Raw genomic sequence first — 22,425 nt, forward strand, 5'->3', positions numbered from 1 at the left:
TTAAGTAAAATAAGAATTTACTCACCGGTAATTCTATTTCTCGTAGTCCGTAGTGGATGCTGGGAACTCCGTAAGGACCATGGGGAATAGCGGGCTCCGAAGGAGACTGGGCACTCTAAGAAAGAATTAGGACTACCTGGTGTGCACTGGCTCCTCCCTCTATGCCCCTCCTCCAGACCTCAGTTAGGGAAACTGTGCCCGGAAGAGCTGACACAATAAGGAAGGGATTTGGAATCCCGGGTAAGACTCATACCAGCCACACCAATCACACCGTACAACTCGTGATACTATATCCAGTTAACAGTATGAACAACAACTGAGCCTCACGAACAGATGGCTCATAACAATAACCCTTTAGTTAGGCAATAACTATATACAAGTATTGCAGACAATCCGCACTTGGGACGGGCGCCCAGCATCCACTACGGACTACGAGAAATAGAATTACCGGTGAGTAAATTCTTATTTTCTCTGACGTCCTAGTGGATGCTGGGAACTCCATAAGGACCATGGGGATTATACCAAAGCTCCCAAACGGGCGGGAGAGTGCGGAGGACTCTGCAGCACCGAATGAGCAAACTCAAGGTCCTCCTCAGCCAGGGTATCAAACTTGTAGAATTTTGCAAATGTGTTTGAACCCGACCAAGTAGCAGCTCGGCAAAGTTGTAAAGCCGAGACCCCTCGGGCAGCCGCCCAAGAAGAGCCCACTTTCCTTGTGGAATGGGCTTTTACTGATTTAGGATGCGGCAGTCCAGCCGCAGAATGTGCCAAGTTGAATCGTGCTACAGATCCAGCGAGCAATAGTCTGCTTAGAAGCAGGAGCACCCAGCTTGTTGGGTGCATACAGGATAAATAGCGAGTCAGTTTTCCTGACTCCAGCCGTCCTGGAAACATATATTTTCAGGGCCCTGACTACGTCCAGTAACTTGGAATCCTCCAAGTCCCGAGTAGCCGCAGGCACCACAATAGGTTGGTTCACATGAAAAGCTGAAACCACCTTAGGAAGGAATTGGGAACGAGTCCTCAATTCCGCCCTATCCATATGAAAAATCAGATAAGGGCTTTTACATGACAAAGCCGCCAATTCCGATACACGCCTGGCCGACGCCAAGGCCAACAGCATGACCACTTTCCACGTGAGGTATTTTAGCTCCACGGTTTTAAGTGGCTCAAACCAATGCGACTTTAGGAAATCCAACACCACGTTGAGATCCCACGGTGCCACTGGAGGCACAAAAGGGGGCTGAATATGCAGCACTCCTTTAACAAAAGTCTGAACTTCAGGCAGTGAAGCCAGTTCTTTTTGGAAGAAAATCGACAGAGCCGAGATCTAGACCTTAATGGAACCCAATTTTAGGCCCATAGTCACTCCTGACTGTAGGAAGTGCAGAAATCGACCGAGCTGAAATTCCTCCGTTGGGGCCTTCCTGGCCTCACACCAAGCAACATATTTTCGCCATATGCGGTGATAATGTCTTACGGTCACATCTTTCCTAGCTTTAATCAGCGTAGGAATGACTTCCTCCGGAATGCCCTTTTCTTTTAGGATCCGATGTTCAACCGCCATGCCGTCAAACGCAGCCGTGGTAAGTCTTGGAACAGACAGGGCCCCTGCTGCAGCAGGTCCTGTCTGAGCGGCAGAGACCATGGGTCCTCTGAGATCATTTCTTGAAGTTCTGGGTACCAAGCTCTTCTTGGCCAATCCGGAACCACAGGTATAGTTCTTACTCCTCTCCTTCTTATTATTCTCAGTACCTTGGGTATGAGAGGCAGAGGAGGGAACACATAAACCGACTGGTACACCCACGGTGTCACTAGAGCGTCCACAGCTATCGCCTGAGGGTCCCTTGACCTGGCGCAATATCTTTTTAGCTTTTTTTTGAGGCGGGACGCCATCATGTCCACCTGTGGCCTTTCCCAACGGTGTACAATCATTTGGAAGACTTCTGGATGAAGTCCCCACTCTCCCGGGTGGAGGTCGTGCCTGCTGAGGAAGTCTGCTTCCCAGTTGTCCACTCCCGGAATGAACACTGCTGACAGTGCTAACACATGATTTTCCGCCCATCGGAGAATCCTTGTGGCTTCTGCCATCGCCATCCTGCTTCTTGTGCCGCCCTGACGGTTTACATGGGCGACCGCCGTGATGTTGTCTGACTGGATCAGCACCGGCTGGTGTTGAAGCAGGAGTCTTGCCTGACTTAGGGCATTGTATATGGCCCTTAGTTCCAGAATATTTATGTGTAGGGAAGTCTCCTGACTCGTCCATAGTCCTTGGAAGTTTCTTCCCTGTGTGACTGCCCCCCAACCTCGAAGGCTGGCATCCGTGGTCACCAGGACCCAGTCCTGTATGCCGAATCTGCGGCCCTCTAGAAGATGAGCACTCTGCAGCCACCACAACAGCGACACCCTGGTCCTTGGAGACAGGGTTATCAGCCGATGCATCCGAAGATGCGATCCGGACCACTTGTCCAACAGATCCCACTGAAAGATCCTTGCATGGAACCTTCCGAATGGAATTGCTTCGTAAGAAGCTACCATCTTTCCCAGGACTCGCGTGCAGTGGTGCACCGACACCTGTTTTGGTTTTAGGAGGTCTCTGACTAGAGATGACAACTCCTTGGCCTTCTCCTCCGGGAGAAACACCTTTTTCTGTTCTGTGTCCAGAACCATCCCCAGGAACAGTAGACGCGTTGTAGGAACCAGCTGCGACTTTGGAATATTCAGGATCCAGCCGTGCTGTTGTAGCACTTCCCGAGCTAGTGCTACTCCAATCAACAACTGTTCCCTGGACCTCGCCTTTATAAGGAGATCGTCCAAGTACGGGATAATTATAACTCCCTTTTTTCGAAGGAGTATCATCATTTCGGCCATTACCTTGGTAAATACCCTCGGTGCCGTGGACAGACCAAACGGCAACGTCTGGAATTGGTAATGACAGTCCTGTACCACAAATCGGAGGTACTCCTGGTGAGGAGGGTAAATGGGGACATGCAGGTAAGCATCCTTGATGTCCAGTGATACCATGTAATCCCCTTCGTCCAGGCTTGCAATAACCGCACTGAGCGATTCCATTTTGAACTTGAACCTTCTTATATAAGTGTTCAAGGATTTCAAATTTAAAATGGGTCTCACCGAACCGTCCGGTTTCTGTACCACAAACATTGTGGAATAGTAACCCCGTCCCTGTTGAAGGAGGGGTACTTTGGTTATCACCTGCTGGGAGTACAGCTTGTGAATCGCCTCCAGCACCGCCTCCCTGTCTGGGGGAGTAGTTGGCAAGGCTGATTTGAGGAAACGGCGAGGGGGAGACGTCTCGAATTCCAGCTTGTACCCCTGAGATACCACTTGTAGAATCCAGGGATCCACCCGTGAGCGAACCCACTGGTCGCTGAAGTTCCGGAGACGGGCCCCCACCGCACCTGGCTCCACCTGTGGAGCCCCAGCATCATGCGGTGGACTTAGAGGAAGCGGGAGAGGACTTTTGTTCCTGGGAACTTGCTGTTTGGTGCAGCTTTTTCCCCCTACCTCTGCCTCTGGGCAGAAAGGACGCGCCTTTAACCAGCTTGCCTTTCTGGGGCCGAAAGGACTGTACCTGATAATACGGTGCTTTCTTTGGCTGTGAGGGAACATGGGGTAAAAATGTCGACTTCCCAGCCGTCGCTGTGGAAACGAGGTCCGAGAGACCATCCCCAAACAATTCCTCACCCTTGTAAGGCAAAACCTCCATGTGCCTTTTAGAATCCGCATCACCTGTCCACTGCCGAGTCCATAATACTCTCCTGGCAGAAATGGACATTGCATTTATTCTAGATGCCAGTTGGCAAATATCCCTCTGTGCATCTCTCATGTATAAGACTACGTCTTTAATATGCTCTACAGTTAGCAATATAGTGTCCCTGTCAAGGGTATCAATGTTATCAGACAGGGAATCTGACCACGCAGCTGCAGCACTGCACATCCATGCTGAAGCAATAGCCGGTCTCAGTATAATACCTGAGTGTGTATATACAGACTTCAGGATAGCCTCCTGCTTTCTATCCGCAGGCTCCTTTAGGGCGTCCGTATCCGGAGACGGTAGTGCCACCTTCTTTGACAAGCGTGTGAGCGCTTTATCCACCCTAGGGGATGTCTCCCAACGTATCCTATCCTCTGGCGGGAAAGGGTACGCCCTTAGTAACTTTTTGGAAATTACCAGTTTCTTATCGGGGGAAACCCACGCTTCATCACACACTTCATTTAACTCTTCAGAAGGGGGAAAAACCACAGGTTGCTTTTTCTCCCCAAACATAATACCCTTTTTTGTGGTACCAGGGTTAATGTCAGAAATGTGCAACACATTTTTCATTGCCGTAATCATGTAACGGATGGCCCTATTGGAATGTACACTAGTCTCATCGTCGTCGACACTGGAGTCAGTATCCGTGTCAACATCTGTGTCTGCCATCTGAGGTAGCGGGCGTTTTTGAGCCCCTGATGGCTTTTGAGACGCCTGGGCAGGCACGGACTGAGAAGCCGTCTGTCCCACATCTGCTATGTCATCAAACCTCTTATGTAAGGAGTTGACACTGTCACGTAATTCCTTCCACATATCCATCCACTCAGGTGTCGACCCCGCAGGGGGTGACATCACATTTATCGGCACCTGCTCCGCCTCCACATAAGCCTCCTCATCAAACATGTCGACACAGCCGTACCGACACTCCGCACACACACAGGGAATGCTCTGACTGAGGACAGGACCCCACAAAGTCCTTTGGGGAGACAGAGAGAGAGTATGCCAGCACACACCACAGCGCTATAAATCACAGGGATGTACACTATAATGAGTGATTTTACCCTATAGCAGCTATATATATATATATATATATATATATATATATATATATATATATAGTATTTGCGCCTAAATTTAGTGCCCCCCCTCTCTTTTTTACCCTATTGAGCCTGGAAACTGCAGGGTAGAACCTGGGGAGCGTCCTTCCAGCGGAGCTGAGAGAGGAAATGGCGCCAGTGTGCTGAGGGAGATAGCCCCGCCCCCTTCACGGCGGACTTCTCCCGCTTTTTTTATGGATATATGGCAGGGGATTTTACACATATATAGTCTTAATGACTATATTATGTGTATTTTTTGCCAATGTAAGGTAATCTTATTGCAGCCCAGGGCGCCCCCCCCCCCCCCCAGCGCCCTGCACCCATCAGTGACCGGAGTGTGAGGTGTGCATGGGGAGCAATGGCGCACAGCTGCAGTGCTGTGCGCTACCTTAATGAAGACCGGAGTCTTCAGCCGCCGATTTCCTGGACGTTCTTCTTGCTTCTGGCTCTGCAAGGGGGACGGCGGCGCGGCTCCGGGACCGGACGACCGAGGCTGGGCCTGTGTTCGATCCCTCTGGAGCTAATGGTGTCCAGTAGCCTAGAAGCCCAAGCTAGCTGCAAGCAGGTAGGTTCGCTTCTCTCCCCTAAGTCCCTCGTAGCAGTGAGTCTGTTGCCAGCAGATCTCACTGAAAATAAAAAACCTAAATATACTTTCTTTTCTAGAAGCTCAGGAGAGCCCCTAGTGTGCATCCAGCTCGAGCCGGGCACAGATTCTAACTGAGGTCTGGAGGAGGGGCATAGAGGGAGGAGCCAGTGCACACCAGGTAGTCCTAATTCTTTCTTAAAGTGCCCTTCGGAGCCCGCTATTCCCCATGGTCCTTACGGAGTTCCCAGCATCCACTAAGACGTCAGAGAAATTTGATTTTCGTTAACAAATTGCAAGAAGATAATAGCGCAGACTATAAAGTTTTGGACATATGTCTATACAATGCATCTGCTGAAACTGCATAACGATGTAAAGAAACGCGTAGAAAGAATACTTTTATTGTGCAATTAAGCTCTGTCACAATTTATAATATTTATTCCCCACACTGGATTTCACGGCATCAGTTTATACACAGGACAGGGAAACAAGCTTAATGCTATGGAGTCTTTAGCACTAACTACAATTAGCGAGACATTCTGATATACTGTATTTTTAATCAATCTGTGGAACAATACTGTTCCTAATACAATGGTACTCCTACTATACTTCAATGGTGAATATCAATGGTACCTAAACTGCTCATAATGAATAACGGGTCGCGGCCAGGGTTATTTCTGGGACTGATCTGGGTCAGCTGTAGTGTGAAAGGTAGACCCAGGTCATTCCTAAAATGCTGCAGATTGGCGGGCTCAGAAGATGTCATGTGTGAGTAATGTCCGCCTGGCTGCAGTGTGAAAGGGGTAAGTATATGTGGAGCCGCGTCTACAACCAGTGTTCAGAATCCCAAGTCAGACACGGGATGGCGCCAGGACTTCAGTGTGATAGGGATGTAACACATCTTATCCAACTAATATGATTGCACTGTGTTTATGTCAATTGATGTCATCCATTTTTTTTTCTTCATGGTGTGTTATGAGGAATTGTGTTTATTAAATTAATACTGAAAGAGTGTGGGCCCTATTAACAATGGCCTGAAATGTTTACATAACGTTGTATTTGTATGGGTGTCTGTACAATATTATATCAGACTCTATAAAACCACATATAGACGGGATGCCGGAAGAACTCGGACATTTTTTTTTAAAAAGGGGCAATTAAATACAAGGCATTGTAAATGATTGCCCCTTGAAAAAAAACATTAGAGTTAGGATGGCATCCTGCACGACAGCTGAACTCGGACTTCATTACATCCCACCCCCAGTGATACAAGTGAGCTATTACATACTCAAATGGCATGCGATTTGAGAAAACTGACCTATCAGAAATACATTTAAAGCCTATGCTCTGGTGGCTTTACACACAGCTCAATATATGATATGCATGATTTATGTACTTTCCATGTGTAAAACTTTGGGGGTATATTTACTAAAAATCTGAGTTAGTCCGACTAGTGTTTGTTTGTTTTTCAAAGTGGCAACACAGGAATTTACGAAGAACAAAGCTCGGCAGTGTTTGGGCTATTCGTAATGGTTTTAACGGCAAAGTTCAGAAATACGAATAAATAGACCATCGGTCAAACACGGCTGTTATTTCATACAACACGGGAATTTACTATTAATTCGTATTTGGGTGTTAGTCTCTGAATGCTCAAGTGCGGGTGTATTTTTTTGCGATTCGTTAAAAAAAGCAGCAAAGGCTTCCAGGCGAGTTTGGATAATCATGCACGGATCAGTGAGATCTGTGCATGGTTATCTATGGGAAAGGGTCTGTTTAGTGTAAAGACTGAAAAAAAAAATTGCGTGGGGTCCCCCCTCCTAAGCACAACCACTTTTATATTGGTCACTCTTGTGGTTGGCTCCACTTAACCTCGCGGTCTACCGCAGACCGCAAAGTTCCCACCATTGGATACAATGGAGCGCCTATGCGCTACATTGTATCTTCAGTGCGCAGCCTGACTGACAGCTCAGGAGCGCACAGCCAATCAGGAGAGTGCCATGACGTGGCGCCCCCTGATTGGCTTAAGGGACCCTCTTTGACAGGAGTCACGGGGGGTCCCGCCAGTCGGGGAAAGGGGTCCCATGTGTAAACATGGGACCCCTTTCAGTGCGTGGATCTTGTTTTTGGTTTTTTTATTTTGCCAAGTACATGGATTACAAACAGAAGAGGACCAATCTACACTGGATTGTTGTGAGTATAATTTTATTTACAGGTACCCCGTGGATTCTACGTGGAGAAGGGGACCGACTATTCATGTCAACATAGGTAAGTATGTGTGTATGTAGGTGTGCATGTATGTAATAAAGTTGTACTGTCACGGTGTGTGTGTTCTGTTTTTATTTGGGTATTTTTTTTGTAGCAGAACTACAGGTACCAGCAGGCCCATTCCCCCCCCCATGCTGGAACTTGTGGTTCTCCAAGTACCAGCTTGCAGGGGAGGCTTGCTGGGACTTGTAGTACTGCTACAAAAAACAATATTCTTTTTTTTACACTATGGCTATTAGCCCCCCATCCGCCGCCCTTGGATGGGGGGGGACAGCCACGGGCTTCACCCCTGGCCCTTGGGTGGCTGGAGGGACCCCTTGATTTAAGGGGTCCCCACTCCTCCAAGGTACCCCGGCCAGGGGTGACTAGTTGGTGATTTAATGCCAGGGCCGCAGGGACCAATATAAAAGTGTCCCCCGGCTGTGGCATTATCTCTATGACTAGTGGAGCCATATTTTTTACACCAGGACCAAGCGCAGAGCCCGGTGCTGGTTATTAAAATATGGGGGATCCCCTGTCAATTTTTTCCCTGTATTTTTACAACCAGGACCCGCTCAAAGAGCCCGAGGCTGGTTATGCTTAGGAGGGGGGGACCCCACGCAATTTTTTTTTCCAGTTTTTAACCCATTCTGCACTGCTCATAATGCACACAATGAAGCCCTGCTCGGATCTCACAGATCCGGCCGGGATTCATTGTGTTTTGTCAGGCAGTGTTTTACTAATCACTCCCGTAAAACACTGCCTGACATTACGAATGACATCAACATCAGAAAATCCGAATGTGGAAAACTCGGCAGCTTAGTAAATGACCGTATCAGGATTAAAAAAGTTGCAGTAAAATGCACCCGATACTATTCGAGATCAAACACCCTTAAAAACGGCAAAAACACGAATATTAGTAAATATACCCCCTGGTGGTTTCAAATAATATGGTTTGGTCTCTAGTAAATGAAAGGCTTTATATAGAGTACAGTAAGTAAAAAGAAAAAATGTCCCTGTACCATAACAAATTATATGATATATGCTGTCTCATTTAGTACAATGATGTTTTATTTTCACTCCCGTTTTACTTAAACGCTGAACTCTAACACCATTGTGTACATAGCCAAAGAGAAGACATTTCTTACATCATGCAGATCATTGTGATAGGGAAAGAGTATGGGGCCTAATTCATAACCCGTCGGATCTGAAGCACACAAAGCAAAGTGCAGATGATCGGTGCTTTGCGTACACACCAGACCTGTACTGCATTACGGCTGCAAACGCCAATAGATTGACAGTCATTTGAGGGCTGGGACAGAGTGGCAATGACCTCCATTTCACAAAATGGAGGCATGTTGCTGCTGTTTTGGGGGAGTACCGAGGCCAGGACCTCCCTCAGAAGATGGAGATTTCCTTGCCTCTCTGCAGGAAGTGCAGCAGCCAACTTGATCCAATGCTGAGTCCTAGGACGCAGCAAGGATCACTGAGGCAAGCAGGAGGCTTCTACTTATATCAGACGCCTCCTGCTGCATTACCAGATTTGTGTATGATCCCTCCAACCACATATTAGGCCCATGGTGCCATTTACTTGTTTCTATGGGGGGGAGGGGGTTGTGCCACACCCAGTTTTCTTTAATAATAAAAGCTACATTGTTCCACTTTTGTTCATGTAATTGGCTAGGGTGTTTTCAGTGTATTTTTGTGTATTAGTGTATATTTGTGAATTTCATCAAGGTGTAGCACTTTTTTCCAACTCCTTTCTACCTACCTAACACAATGTCAGCTTTAAACGTTTTCCATAGATAGCAAAATCAACTGCAGCTACCGTATAAGGGTACAAACAGTTATTAAAGAAGAAGGGTATCAGAATTATACAATATTACTGGCACACTTTCAAAGAAACTACTCTGTTTTCCCGGTGTAAAAACAAAAGGAAAAAGTGCTACTAGAATATACTTACAAATTTCAGGAGGAAGGTGTTTTCCCGAAGAGCTCCAATGCACCCAGCGAAGCCCAGGATGAACATCACCCCTCCCACTACCAGAAACAGCCACACAGGATCAAATCCCCCAAGGTCAGTGATGGAGGAGATGTTGGACAGCACACCCTGAGAAGGAAGAGAAGACACACTGTAAGACACAGAAAGATACCTGCACACATAGGGGGTCATTCCAACCCAATCCCTCTCTGCGGTTTATCGCAGTGCAGCAATCGGGTCGGAACTGCGCATGTGCCAGCGCCGCATGCCGGACGGCCGAAGACCGTCGTTCCCCTAGCAATCGCCTCTGCCTGATTGACAGGCAGAGGCGGTCGCTGGACGGCATTGGGCCGCCATTATGGGGCCGCGGTCCGGCCAACGCGCAGCCACTGCGACCAGGGGCAGCGACGACCATCTCCCAGCCAGCCGCAGGAGCTGCGCTGGCCGGGAGTTACTCCACAAGTACAAAAGCATCGACGCTATGCAATGTTTTTGTACTTGTGCAGGGAAGCTGGCCTGACATGCGGGGCGGACTATCCCTGTGCTGGGCGTCCCCCCGCATGTCAGGGAAGATGATCGTGGCTGTGCTAAATTTAGCACAGCTACGATCAACTCGGAATGACACCCATAGTACCTACATTATAATTACTATATAGCAAAGCCCAAATGGAAAATGACTTTAATAGCCCTCCCATCTCAACACAAGTAAAGACATAAGGGATTCATGCCAAGTAAAAACACAAGAGTTTCATGCTGGTGTTACTCCTAATAACACCAGCCCTGTGTATCAGCAGGTAGAAATATGAAAATTAACTGCATTCATTGTAAAGCTGTCAATAGCCAGGAATGGAACCTGTACAGTTCTGCTAAGAAGGGTAACTGAGAACTTGTTTTCTTCAATTATGAATAAATCTGGGATGTCTACTACCAAGTTACTCTGCGGTTTTGGGGCAGGACTGGGTGTGCATGAGGCCAAATTCTGCCAATGATACAGTTCTATGTCACTCCAAAGAGTTCCAGTGGCATGATTCAGCAAGTTGCATATGTGCAGCCCTCCCCCAATCAATTTAATACTGTGATTATATTGTGAGCAGTGGAGCCATGATAACACGATTCACAGCAAATTCAAGGAGAGTAAACAAGTAGTGCCCCAAGACTGTATTGAATGCACAGATGTACCAACCCAAAAGAGAAATGTCCCTGAAACAAGTTTTAAAACACATATGGGGTCTATTTACTAAGCCTTGGATGGAGATAAAGTGTCAGGAGATAAAGTACCAGCCAATCGGCTCCTGCCATTTTTCAACCTTAGCCTGTGACGTTGCAGTTAAATGATTAACCAATCGGCTCCTATCTCCATCCAAGGCTTCGTAAATAGACCCTAAATGTGATAAGGTGTCAAAGGAGAAAGCTATGGTTGCCTTTGTAATCTGTTTCCACAAACAATATGACACATAAGACAGAGGCAGGCAGCAGACACCTGCACAGGAGAGAAATGCTGATGAAGCTTACAAATCCTCATGGGCAGATAGTGACTTTGTAATGTCAACAAGCCTTTCCTACTTTGAGCTCCATGGGCACCACACCAAGAGGTCTGCTGAACTTGAAAGCAGAGTTAAGGCACTCATACAGCAGCGATTGGGGCAATTGCTCGATCCCCGGGTGGTCGCGTCGGGATATCAAGATTTTGAAACATGTTTTAAAATTCTGAATCCCCGATCCCAAATAAAAACGGTAGAGTTTGGCAAAATGGGCATTTTTAACATGATTAATTTCAACAATTCCCAGATGAATCACGGATCATCGATGGCCGACGATCAGTGAATCCGTTTGGCGGATCAGCACTTCCGGCAAGGGTGGAGGAAACCCCGTATAGATATATGGGGGCCTTAAGTGACATGCGTTCTTCAGAGACTTCCCAATTTGTGTTTGGGTCCTCACTAGAGCAGTGTTTGTGACAGGAAAAGCCAAGCTACTGATAGTCTGCTGTGAAGTTATCAAGACAGCAGATTGCATATGAGATACCCTATGCATAGAAGAGAAAGGAAACCTTGTCTGCAGAAAGTGTATAGATGCTGATTTCTGAATAGAAAGCAGGTTGACCTGGGACTTGTAGTGCCTCGAGCTGGAACAAGGTGCATGCTGATCTACACCTGATGAAGCCATTATACTACACTACCTTGTGGACATTGAACCTGGTGAGATAAGACTATTATTTGTGTTGATCATTATTATTTGTGTTCCAATTATTATAAAGATACCACCTAGTCTATATGTTGTTACACTGTTAATTAGAGTTATTTCTATATTACAAGATCCCCAAGAGTGCACTTAATTATTATAACTCAACTACCAACATGCAAGTCAAATCCTCTAAAAGGTCTTGCTATCATTGTACCCAAGACTGTAAAGCTTAGGATTACTCCTTAAATAGGTGGATAATGTGATTCACTATTATTAGAAGTTCACTATTACTCATAATAATTGATTTCAGGACATTTGCTATCCATAAGCAACCACTATGTAAGGTCTCTAGTGACAGAGTGTGATCTATGCATTACAAGAGTATAGATTATTGATGCTTTTTCGATTTCATAACCGTCGGGAGAAATCACAGATCAATATTATCTATATTTATGCAATTTGCCACTATTAATGTAATTCATTTATTTATTGTACAGCGTACCAAGCTATAGGTAAGATCCTTTCAATTATAAAGAAAGTCAGTTTGGGTGTGAACTTTTGGGGCATGGAGCTCTTTGGATTGCTCTGGTTGGGCCACTCTGAGGCATCACCACCTTACATTTATTTTTAACACCTATATCACCCTGTGTTTGTTTTTATTTATGTACCACATATTTTACACCTGTAACACTGATCAGCTAACCTCACCATCTAACACTCCGACACCTTACTGCTGTCCTTTCTAACACTCAGCAACTTTTCTCACTTGCCTAACACTGATTTCTGACTTATATCCCTTATTTGTGTGATGTCTTAGGGTGGGGTGGCTGGCGTGGTTTAGGGGTGCTCTGAACCCCAGAGATGAACCCCTATAATGTTAGGGACCTACTGATTATGTCACCGCGAAGTAGGTGGGCAGGCTCAGATATTGGCCAATATATGCCAAGAACCTCGCATATGATGGTTGCTATAATTTTAATGGTGTGTGGTGCATCAAGATAGAAATGGTAAACCTAACCTTATTGGCTTTGAAAGTGTTACATTAAGTATGTATGGCTGTGGAAAAGTCTACTGATATGAGTACTTGTCTACTGTGTATTATTTGATACATCTATTTTTCTAATATAGAAAATTGCATATATTCTTACTTCCTTCAAGCAAAGAAACCTCAATGCACTATATCTATGTTTTTTGTTTTTGTTTTTACAGGGCTGGGATCTCTTACTTGCTGCAACTATGTAATAATGGCCCTGTAGCAATCATCTCCATCAACATACTGTAATAAATATTTGGGTTACCACAAGGACCGGCGCTACCATTAGGCAGCTGCCTATGAGTACCGGCCACTGAAGGGCAGCACGCTCCTCCGGAATTAGTTTTACCTAAAAATCGTGTGATGCAGGGCTGGCTAGCGACGGTCGCAGTGCGGGTCTAGCCAGCCGCAGCCACCACTATCAGTCAGCCCCAGCCAGGGTGAACAGCGTCTGCTGCGCCCCCTCTGCTGATGGATCCAGACAACAAGCAGGAGCAGCAGCGTGACGCTGCTGTGGCCTAAATCCGGGTAGGCAGCAGCATTGTCCTCTCCCTCCTCCACCTGCAGCTGTAGGCAGGGAGGTCCAATTGCTGCCCCCAGCCTTCCATGCTTTCTCAGCCCTCGCCATTTGCCACCAGCTGCTAGCCGCCCTCTTGCTCCTTGCTCCCTTGTATTTGCCTGACCCTGGCGGGCTCCACCTCCTGCCCCTGCATATTCAGAGTACAGAGAGGAGTGCTGCCATGGAACCAGAGCCGGATTAAGGCTTCGGGGGGCCCGGGGTACTTAAAAAAAGGGGGCCCTAAGGTCTAAAATTAAATATATTATAATATATATAATAAGAATTTACTTACCGATAATTCTATTTCTCGGAGTCCGTAGTGGATGCTGGGGTTCCTGAAAGGACCATGGGGAATAGCGGCTCCGCAGGAGACAGGGCACAAAAGTAAAGCTTTCCGATCAGGTGGTGTGCACTGGCTCCTCCCCCTATGACCCTCCTCCAAGCCAGTTAGGTACTGTGCCCGGACGAGCGTACACAATAAGGGAGGAATTTTGAATCCCGGGTAAGACTCATACCAGCCACACCAATCACACCGTACAACTTGTGATCAAAACCAGTTAACAGTATGATAACAGAGGAGCCTCTGAAAGATGGCTTCTTAACAATAACCCGAATTAGTTAACAATAACTATGTACAATTATTGCAGATAATCCGCACTTGGGATGGGCGCCCAGCATCCACTACGGACTCCGAGAAATAGAATTATCGGTAAGTAAATTCTTATTTTCTCTATCGTCCTAGTGGATGCTGGGGTTCCTGAAAGGACCATGGGGATTATACCAAAGCTCCCAAACGGGCGGGAGAGTGCGGATGACTCTGCAGCACCGAATGAGAGAACTCCAGGTCCTCCTTAGCCAGAGTATCAAATTTGTAAAATTTTACAAACGTGTTCTCCCCTGACCACGTAGCTGCTCGGCAAAGTTGTAATGCCGAGACCCCTCGGGCAGCCGCCCAAGATGAGCCCACCTTCCTTGTGGAGTGGGCCTTTACAGATTTAGGCTGTGGCAGGCCTGCCACAGAATGTGCAAGTTGGATTGTGCTACAGATCCAACGAGCAATCGTCTGCTTAGACGCAGGAGCACCCATCTTGTTGGGTGCATACAATATAAACAACGAGTCAGATTTTCTGACTCCAGCTGTCCTTGCAATATATATTTTTAATGCTCTGACAACGTCCAGTAACTTGGAGTCCTCCAAGTCACTTGTAGCCGCAGGCACTACAATAGGCTGGTTCAGATGAAATGCTGACACCACCTTAGGGAGAAAATGCGGACGAGTCCGCAGTTCTGCCCTGTCCGAATGGAAAATCAGATATGGGCTTTTGTAAGATAAAGCTGCCAGTTCTGACACTCTCCTGGCCGAAGCCAGGGCTAGTAACATGGTCACTTTCCATGTGAGATATTTTAAATCCACCTTTTTTAGTGGTTCAAACCAATGAGATTTTAGAAATTCCAAAACCACATTGAGATCCCACGGTGCCACTGGAGGCACCACAGGAGGCTGTATATGCAGCACTCCCTTAACAAAAGTCTGGACTTCAGGAACTGAAGCCAATTCTTTTTGAAAGAAAATCGACAGGGCCGAAATTTGAACCTTAATAGATCCCAATTTGAGACCCATAGACAATCCTGATTGCAGGAAATGTAGGAATCGACCCAGTTGAAATTCCTCCGTCGGAGCACTCCGATCCTCGCACCACGCAACATATCTTCGCCAAATGCGGTGATAGTGTTGCACGGTTACTTCCTTCCTTGCTTTAATCAAAGTAGGAATGACTTCTTCCGGCATGCCTTTTTCCTTTAGGATCCGGCGTTCAACCGCCATGCCGTCAAACGCAGCCGCGGTAAGTCTTGAAACAGACAGGGACCCTGCTGAAGCAAGTCCCTCCTTAGAGGTAGAGGCCACGGATCTTCCGTGATCATCTCTTGAAGTTCCGGGTACCAAGTCCTTCTTGGCCAATCCGGAACCACTAGTATCGTTCTTACGCCTCTTTGCCGTATAATTCTCAATACTTTTGGTATGAGAGGCAGAGGAGGAAACACATACACCGACTGGTACACCCAAGGCGTTACCAGCGCGTCCACAGCTATTGCCTGCGGATCTCTTGACCTGGCGCAATACCTGTCCAGTTTTTTGTTGAGGCGAGACGCCATCATGTCCACCATTGGTCTTTCCCAACGGGTTACCAGCATGTGGAAGACTTCCGGATGAAGTCCCCACTCTCCCGGGTGAAGGTCGTGTCTGCTGAGGAAGTCTGCTTCCCAGTTGTCCACTCCCGGGATGAACACTGCTGACAGTGCTATCACATGATTCTCTGCCCAGCGAAGAATCCTTGCAGCTTCTGCCATTGCACTCCTGCTTCTTGTGCCGCCCTGTCTGTTCACATGGGCGACTGCCGTGATGTTGTCAGACTGGATCAACACCGGTTTTCCTTGAAGCAGAGGTTCTGCCTGGCTTAGAGCATTGTAGATTGCTCTTAGTTCCAGAATGTTTATGTGAAGAGACGTTTCCAGGCTCGTCCACACTCCCTGGAAGTTTCTTCCTTGTGTGACTGCTCCCCAGCCTCTCAGGCTGGTGTCCGTGGTCACCAGGATCCAATCCTGTATGCCGAATCTGCGGCCCTCCAATAGATGAGCACTCTGCAACCACCACAGAAGAGATACCCTTGTCCTTGGAGACAGGGTTATCCGCTGGTGCATCTGAAGATGCGACCCTGACCATTTGTCTAACAGATCCCTCTGGAAAATTCGTGCATGGAATCTGCCGAATGGAATTGCTTCGTAAGAAGCCACCATTTTTCCCAGGACTCTTGTGCATTGATGTACAGACACCTTTCCTGGTTTTAGGAGGTTCCTGACAAGCTCGGACAACTCCTTGGCTTTTTCCTCCGGGAGAAAAACCTTTTTCTGAACCGTGTCCAGAATCATCCCTAGGAACAGCAGACGAGTTGTCGGCATTAACTGGGATTTTGGAATATTCAGAATCCAGCCGTGCTGTTTTAGCACTTCTTGAGACAGTGCTAATCCCCTCTCTAGCTGTTCTCTGGACCTTGCCCTTATTAGGAGATCGTCCAAGTATGGGATAATTAATACGCCTTTTCTTCGAAGAAGAATCATCATCTCGGCCATTACCTTTGTAAAGACCCGAGGTGCCGTGGACAATCCGAACGGCAGCGTCTGAAACTGATAGTGACAGTTTTGTACAACGAACCTGAGGTACCCCTGGTGTGAGGGGTAAATTGGAACGTGGAGGTACGCATCCTTGATGTCCAAGGACACCATAAAGTCCCCTTCTTCCAGGTTCGCTATCACTGCTCTGAGTGACTCCATTTTGAACTTGAACTTCTTTATGTACAGGTTCAAGGACTTCAGATTTAGAATAGGTCTTACCGAGCCGTCCGGCTTCGGTACCACAAATAGAGTGGAATAATACCCCTTTCCCTGTTGTAGAAGAGGTACCTTGACTATCACCTGCTGAGAGTACAGCTTGTGAATGGCTTCCAAAACCGTCTCCCTTTCGGAGGGGGACGTTGGTAAAGCAGACTTCAGGAAACGGCGAGGCGGATCTGTCTCTAGTTCCAACCTGTACCCCTGAGATATTATCTGCAGGATCCAGGGATCTACCTGCGAGTGAGCCCACTGCGCGCTGAAATGCTTGAGACGACCGCCCACCGCCCCCGAGTCCGCTTGAGAAGCCCCAGCGTCATGCTGAGGCTTTTGTAGAAGCGGGGGAGGGCTTCTGTTCCTGGGAAGGAGCTGCCTGTTGGTGTCTCTTCCCCCTTCCTCTGCCTCGTGGCAGATATGAATATCCCTTTGCTCTCTTGTTTTTAAAGGAACGAAAGGACTGCGGTTGAAAAGTCGGTGTCTTTTTCTGTTGGGGAGTAGCTTGAGGTAAAAAGGTGGATTTCCCGGCTGTAGCCGTGGCCACCAAATCTGATAGACCGACTCCAAATAACTCCTCCCCTTTATACGGCAAAACTTCCATATGCCGTTTTGAGTCCGCATCGCCTGACCACTGTCGCGTCCATAAACTTCTTCTGGCCGAAATGGACATAGCACTTACCCGTGATGCCAGTGTGCAGATATCCCTCTGTGCATCACGCATATAAAGAAATGCATCCTTTATTTGCTCTAAAGACAGTAAAACATTGTCCCTATCCAGGGTATCAATATTTTCAATCAGGGACTCTGACCAAACTACTCCAGCACTGCACATCCAGGCTGACGCTATAGCTGGTCGTAGTATAACACCTGTATGTGTGTATATACTTTTTTGGATATTTTCCATCCTCCCATCTGTTGGATGTTTAAGTGCGGCCGTCTCAGGAGAGGGTAACGCCACTTGTTTAGATAAGCGTGTGAGCGCCTTATCCACCCTAGGAGGTGTTTCCCAGCGCGCCCTAACCTCTGACGGGAAAGGGTATAAAGCTAATAACTTCTTTGAAATTAGCATCTTTTTATCGGGGGCAACCCACGCTTCATCACATACATCATTTAGTTCTTCTGATTCAGGAAAAACTATAGGTAGTTTTTTCACACCCCACATAATACCCTGTTTAGTGGTACCAGTAGTATCAGCTAAATGTAACGCCTCCTTCATTGCCAAAATCATATAACGTGTGGCCCTACTGGAAAATACGGTTGATTCGTCACCGTCGCCACTGGAATCAGTGCCTGTGTCTGGGTCTGTGTCGACCGACTGAGGCAAAGGGCGTTTTACAGCCCCTGACGGTGTTTGAGGCGCCTGGACAGGCACTAACTGATTGTCCGGCCGTCTCATGTCGACAAACGACTGCTTTAGCGTGTTGACACTATCCCGTAATTCCATAAATAAAGGCATCCATTCTGGTGTCGACCCCCTAGGAGGTGACATCCCCATATTTGGCAATTGCTCCGCCTCCACACCAATATCGTCCTCATACATGTCGACACACACGTACCGACACACAGCAGACACACAGGGAATGCTCTTAACGAAGACAGGACCCCACTAGCCCTTTGGGGAGACAGAGGGAGAGTTTGCCAGCACACACCAAAAGCGCTATATATGACAGGGATAGCCTTATAATAAGTGCTCCCTGTATAGCTGCTTTTATAATATAATTTTTGCCACTATTTTGCCCCCCCTCTCTTGTTTTACCCTGTTTCTGTAGTGCAGTGCAGGGGAGAGACCTGGGAGCCGTCCTGACCAGCGGAGCTGTGTAAGGAAAATGGCGCTGTGTGCTGAGGAGATAGGCCCCGCCCCTTTTCCGGCGGGCTCGTCTCCCGCTCTTTAGTGTATTCTGGCAGGGGTTAAATATCTCCATATAGCCCCGGAGGCTATATGTGAGGTATTTTTTAGCCAAATAGGTTTTCATTTGCCTCCCAGGGCGCTCCCCTCCCAGCGCCCTGCACCCTCAGTGACTGCCGTGTGAAGTGTGCTGAGAGGAAAATGGCGCACAGCTGCAGTGCTGTGCGCTACCTTTAGAAGACTGAGGAGTCTTCTGCCGCCGATTCTGGACCTCTTCATGTTTCAGCATCTGCAAGGGGGCCGGCGGCGAGGCTCCGGTGACCATCCAGGCTGTACCTGTGATCGTCCCTCTGGAGCTGATGTCCAGTAGCCAAGAAGCCAATCCATCCTGCACGCAGGTGAGTTCACTTCTTCTCCCCTAAGTCCCTCGTTGCAGTGATCCTGTTGCCAGCAGGACTCACTGTAAAATAAAAAACCTAAGCTAAACTTTCTCTAAGCAGCTCTTTAGGAGAGCCACCTAGATTGCACCCTTCTCGGCCGGGCACAAAAATCTAACTGGCTTGGAGGAGGGTCATAGGGGGAGGAGCCAGTGCACACCACCTGATCGGAAAGCTTTACTTTTGTGCCCTGTCTCCTGCGGAGCCGCTATTCCCCATGGTCCTTTCAGGAACCCCAGCATCCACTAGGACGATAGAGAATATATATATATATATATATATATACACACACACACACACACACACACACACACACCAGAGTAGCTTGGCACTCAGGACAAAACTTCATAATGTAGGGTGCCTTACCAAAGAAATTAATAATCACCAGTATGTTAAGTATAAGAATGAGGCGGCACTCCAGGGTAAGTCAAGAATCCCGTGTATTAATAATTCAGCATAATTCCAAACATGTCAACGTTTCAAGGTCTGCAGACCTTTTCGTCAGGACGTACAGCAAAGTGACTTTACTGTACGTCCTGATGAAAAGGTCTGCAGACCTTGAAACGTTGACATGTTTGGAATTATGCTGAATTATTAATACACTGGATTCTTGACTTACCCTGGAGTGCCGCCTCATTCTTATACATAACATACTGGTGATTTTATATATATATTAAAACCGTAATGCAGCCTTACGTTTTATGTGCTTTTGCACAGATAGCCTAGGAGAATGGGTGCTGGCTGCTGCCTCCACGCGCCGTCCTCCTCTTGCAGTGTACCCTGCGATCAGACAATGACTGAGCCGCAGGCTGCTGCTCCTCACATTACTGTACAGCTGAGCCGTCGCTCAGCTGTCCTAAGTTCCGTCACAGGCAGTGAGTAACTGCCGTGGCAGCGCGGCGCCAGCCTCCAGTGGAGTCAGTGGCAGAGGAGGATTTTCACCACATAGGGCCCTAAGCAAGACAACGATTTGGGGCCCCACTTACTCAAATAATCTTTAATGTGTGCACCTGCCCAGTCAGTGTATGCCCCGATTGTAGCAGGCAGATGGCAGTGGTACTAATGTGCTAATTACTGACAGCCAGGGGTGGTTTGGGAATTTGGGAAAAATTTCCAAAAGTGGCCCCAGAGAAACATGGCCATAAGCAAATGTTGGAGAGGTCAGCAGACCATTAGCCCTAGTGCTGACCTCACCCCGGTGAATAACATACAATGTACCTCCCAACTTTCTAGTGTCCTTGTCACAGGGAGTTGATGGTGCTCAAGGTAAATAAAGGAAAATGGCACGTCTAGGCGTATGTTCACAACAAATGATGCGTTAACCTACAGTCGATAATGGTAACAGCTGCTGCCACTTAGATGCTCCATAACCACAGCCCATAACACACGGGTATAACAGAAATCCTTATATTGAGCCATCAATTATAGGAATAACAATAAATGTCACCAGCTAATAAAAAGCTCAGTGACATTTATTATTTTTATTTTCGTTTTTTTGGTGAGTATCCTCAAACTCATATTCAAAACTGATCCTTATATTATACCAGATGGCACATCAGTAGGTGAAAGCTGGCTCCAATAAGGTGGACAGAGCAGTAATTGAAATAAATATTTAAGATCCCCCTGACGCGTTTCTTCTGTCCTGCAGACTTTATCAAAGGAAGTAGGTGTATGAGAGTATTTTTATAGTTATATTTATTTCAATTAATGCTGTGTCCACCTTATCACTGACTGCCACAGATCATCCACCTGTGCATTTTTTTCCAATCAATTTTTTTTTTTAATGTCCCTGGCACCTTTTACAGTAGCACACGCAGGGTGAGTTTCTGAGTACCCAGAACCCCCCCTCCCCAACCAGGTCCCAGATCAATTCTTCTCTTCACCAGGGACTGAAGCGTCAGCTAGCTGCAGCACTTTCCCTTCAGGCACCCTCGGAACCACTGCTCAGTGTCCCCTTTTGTACTGCAGCCTACCTGCTGACTGCTTACTGACAATTCTCCTGGTGACCGCTGACTGCCTACCCACGCAGGCCTATCTTACATGAGTTTGCGACTCATGGTAATATTAGGAAGAGTGTCCAGGCTTGTGAGCTGTTCCGGGCTTGTGAGCCCCTGCAAACCCGGCAGAGGACACCTCACCCGGTTACAGCATCAGCATGGGGCATGCCGTCACGGCGCTACATATGTAAGTGTCCTACAGTATGTGTGTGTGTTTCTATGTGTTCTATGTGTGCATTTTTATATGTATGTGTGTTTGTACATGTTCTAATTGTGTGTATATGTAGGTGTATACGGGCTCTGTGTGTTTGTGTTCTATGTGTGTAGGTGTATTCTATGTGTTTGTATGTATGTGTTCCATGTGTGTAAATATAATGTATATATATATATATATATATGTGTGTCTTTGTGTCAGTACATGTATTTGTTCTATGTAACGTGTGTGGAATTCACCCCCCACCGCTTCCCCTGACGAAACCTGCGTTTGCCCAGCAAACATGCATGGAAGACCGCCCCCCCTCCCTGGAAATCCTGCATTTGCACCTGCTTTATATGAAGTTCAATAAAATCCAGATACTTAAATAGTAACACATTATATAAATATAAAAAAACAATGTATATATAACTATGTATAAAATATGCCAATTATGAATTCAGTGACAAAATACTAAGGTATGTAATGGCGTCCGAGATCGCCAGAGGTATGTTATGCTAGACAATCTTGGATGTTTTTTTAAAGGGGCAATCATTTATAATGCAAAATCATGCCTGTTTAAAAAAAAAAAAAACGTCCGAAATCAGCTGGCATCCCGCACCTCCAGCGATCTCAGACGCCATTACATCCTGCCCTATATATTAAAACTTAAGCAATTTATTTTATACACTGATGGGAAAGTACAAAAGGGAGGGGGCAATAGGCTGGATGAGAAGGTGTAACACTAGGCTGGAGAAGGGAGGACATTGGAATGACTGAGGGGAGGACACTATGACAGGACTGGCTGGGGGGTACTAGGTGGAAGTGAGATGGGATAGTGGCATAGGCGTGCGCAGAGACTGACATGTGGGTGCCGCTCCTGACTTCCCCCCTTCCGCCAGATAACCGATTGCGTCCTCCACCCCTTCCACTGGGACATAAGACTGCTCACCTGGGCGGCCCAGGTGAGCAGTCTATATCCAGGACTGGGGAGGTGAGAGAACACTATAATGCCGTGGAGGGGGGGGGGAGTCCGGAGTGGCACCCTCCAGTCAGTCTCTGTGCACGCCTATGGATAGTGGGCTGGTTAGGGAGAGGAGGAGGACACTAAG

The 22,425-nt window shown here is 47.2% G+C and overlaps 1 protein-coding gene across 3 annotated transcripts in view; it reads right to left on the reverse strand.

The window, feature by feature from the left end:
- Positions 1-22,425, reverse strand: part of TSPAN5 (tetraspanin 5) — a 211,563-nt gene that overhangs the window by 55,775 nt on the left and 133,363 nt on the right. For 2 of the 3 annotated variants that reach the window (XM_063917692.1, XM_063917699.1), the window contains exon 3: positions 9,663-9,809. The exons of the other annotated variant lie outside the window; for it this stretch is intronic. In XM_063917692.1, the coding sequence (XP_063773762.1) occupies positions 9,663-9,809 (147 nt within the window). The remainder of the gene's footprint in view (positions 1-9,662; positions 9,810-22,425) is intronic. 3 annotated transcript variants of the gene reach the window in all.

The sequence above is a fragment of the Pseudophryne corroboree genome, chromosome 1 (genome assembly GCF_028390025.1).
Source record: "Pseudophryne corroboree isolate aPseCor3 chromosome 1, aPseCor3.hap2, whole genome shotgun sequence".
Lineage (NCBI taxonomy): Eukaryota > Metazoa > Chordata > Amphibia > Anura > Myobatrachidae > Pseudophryne > Pseudophryne corroboree.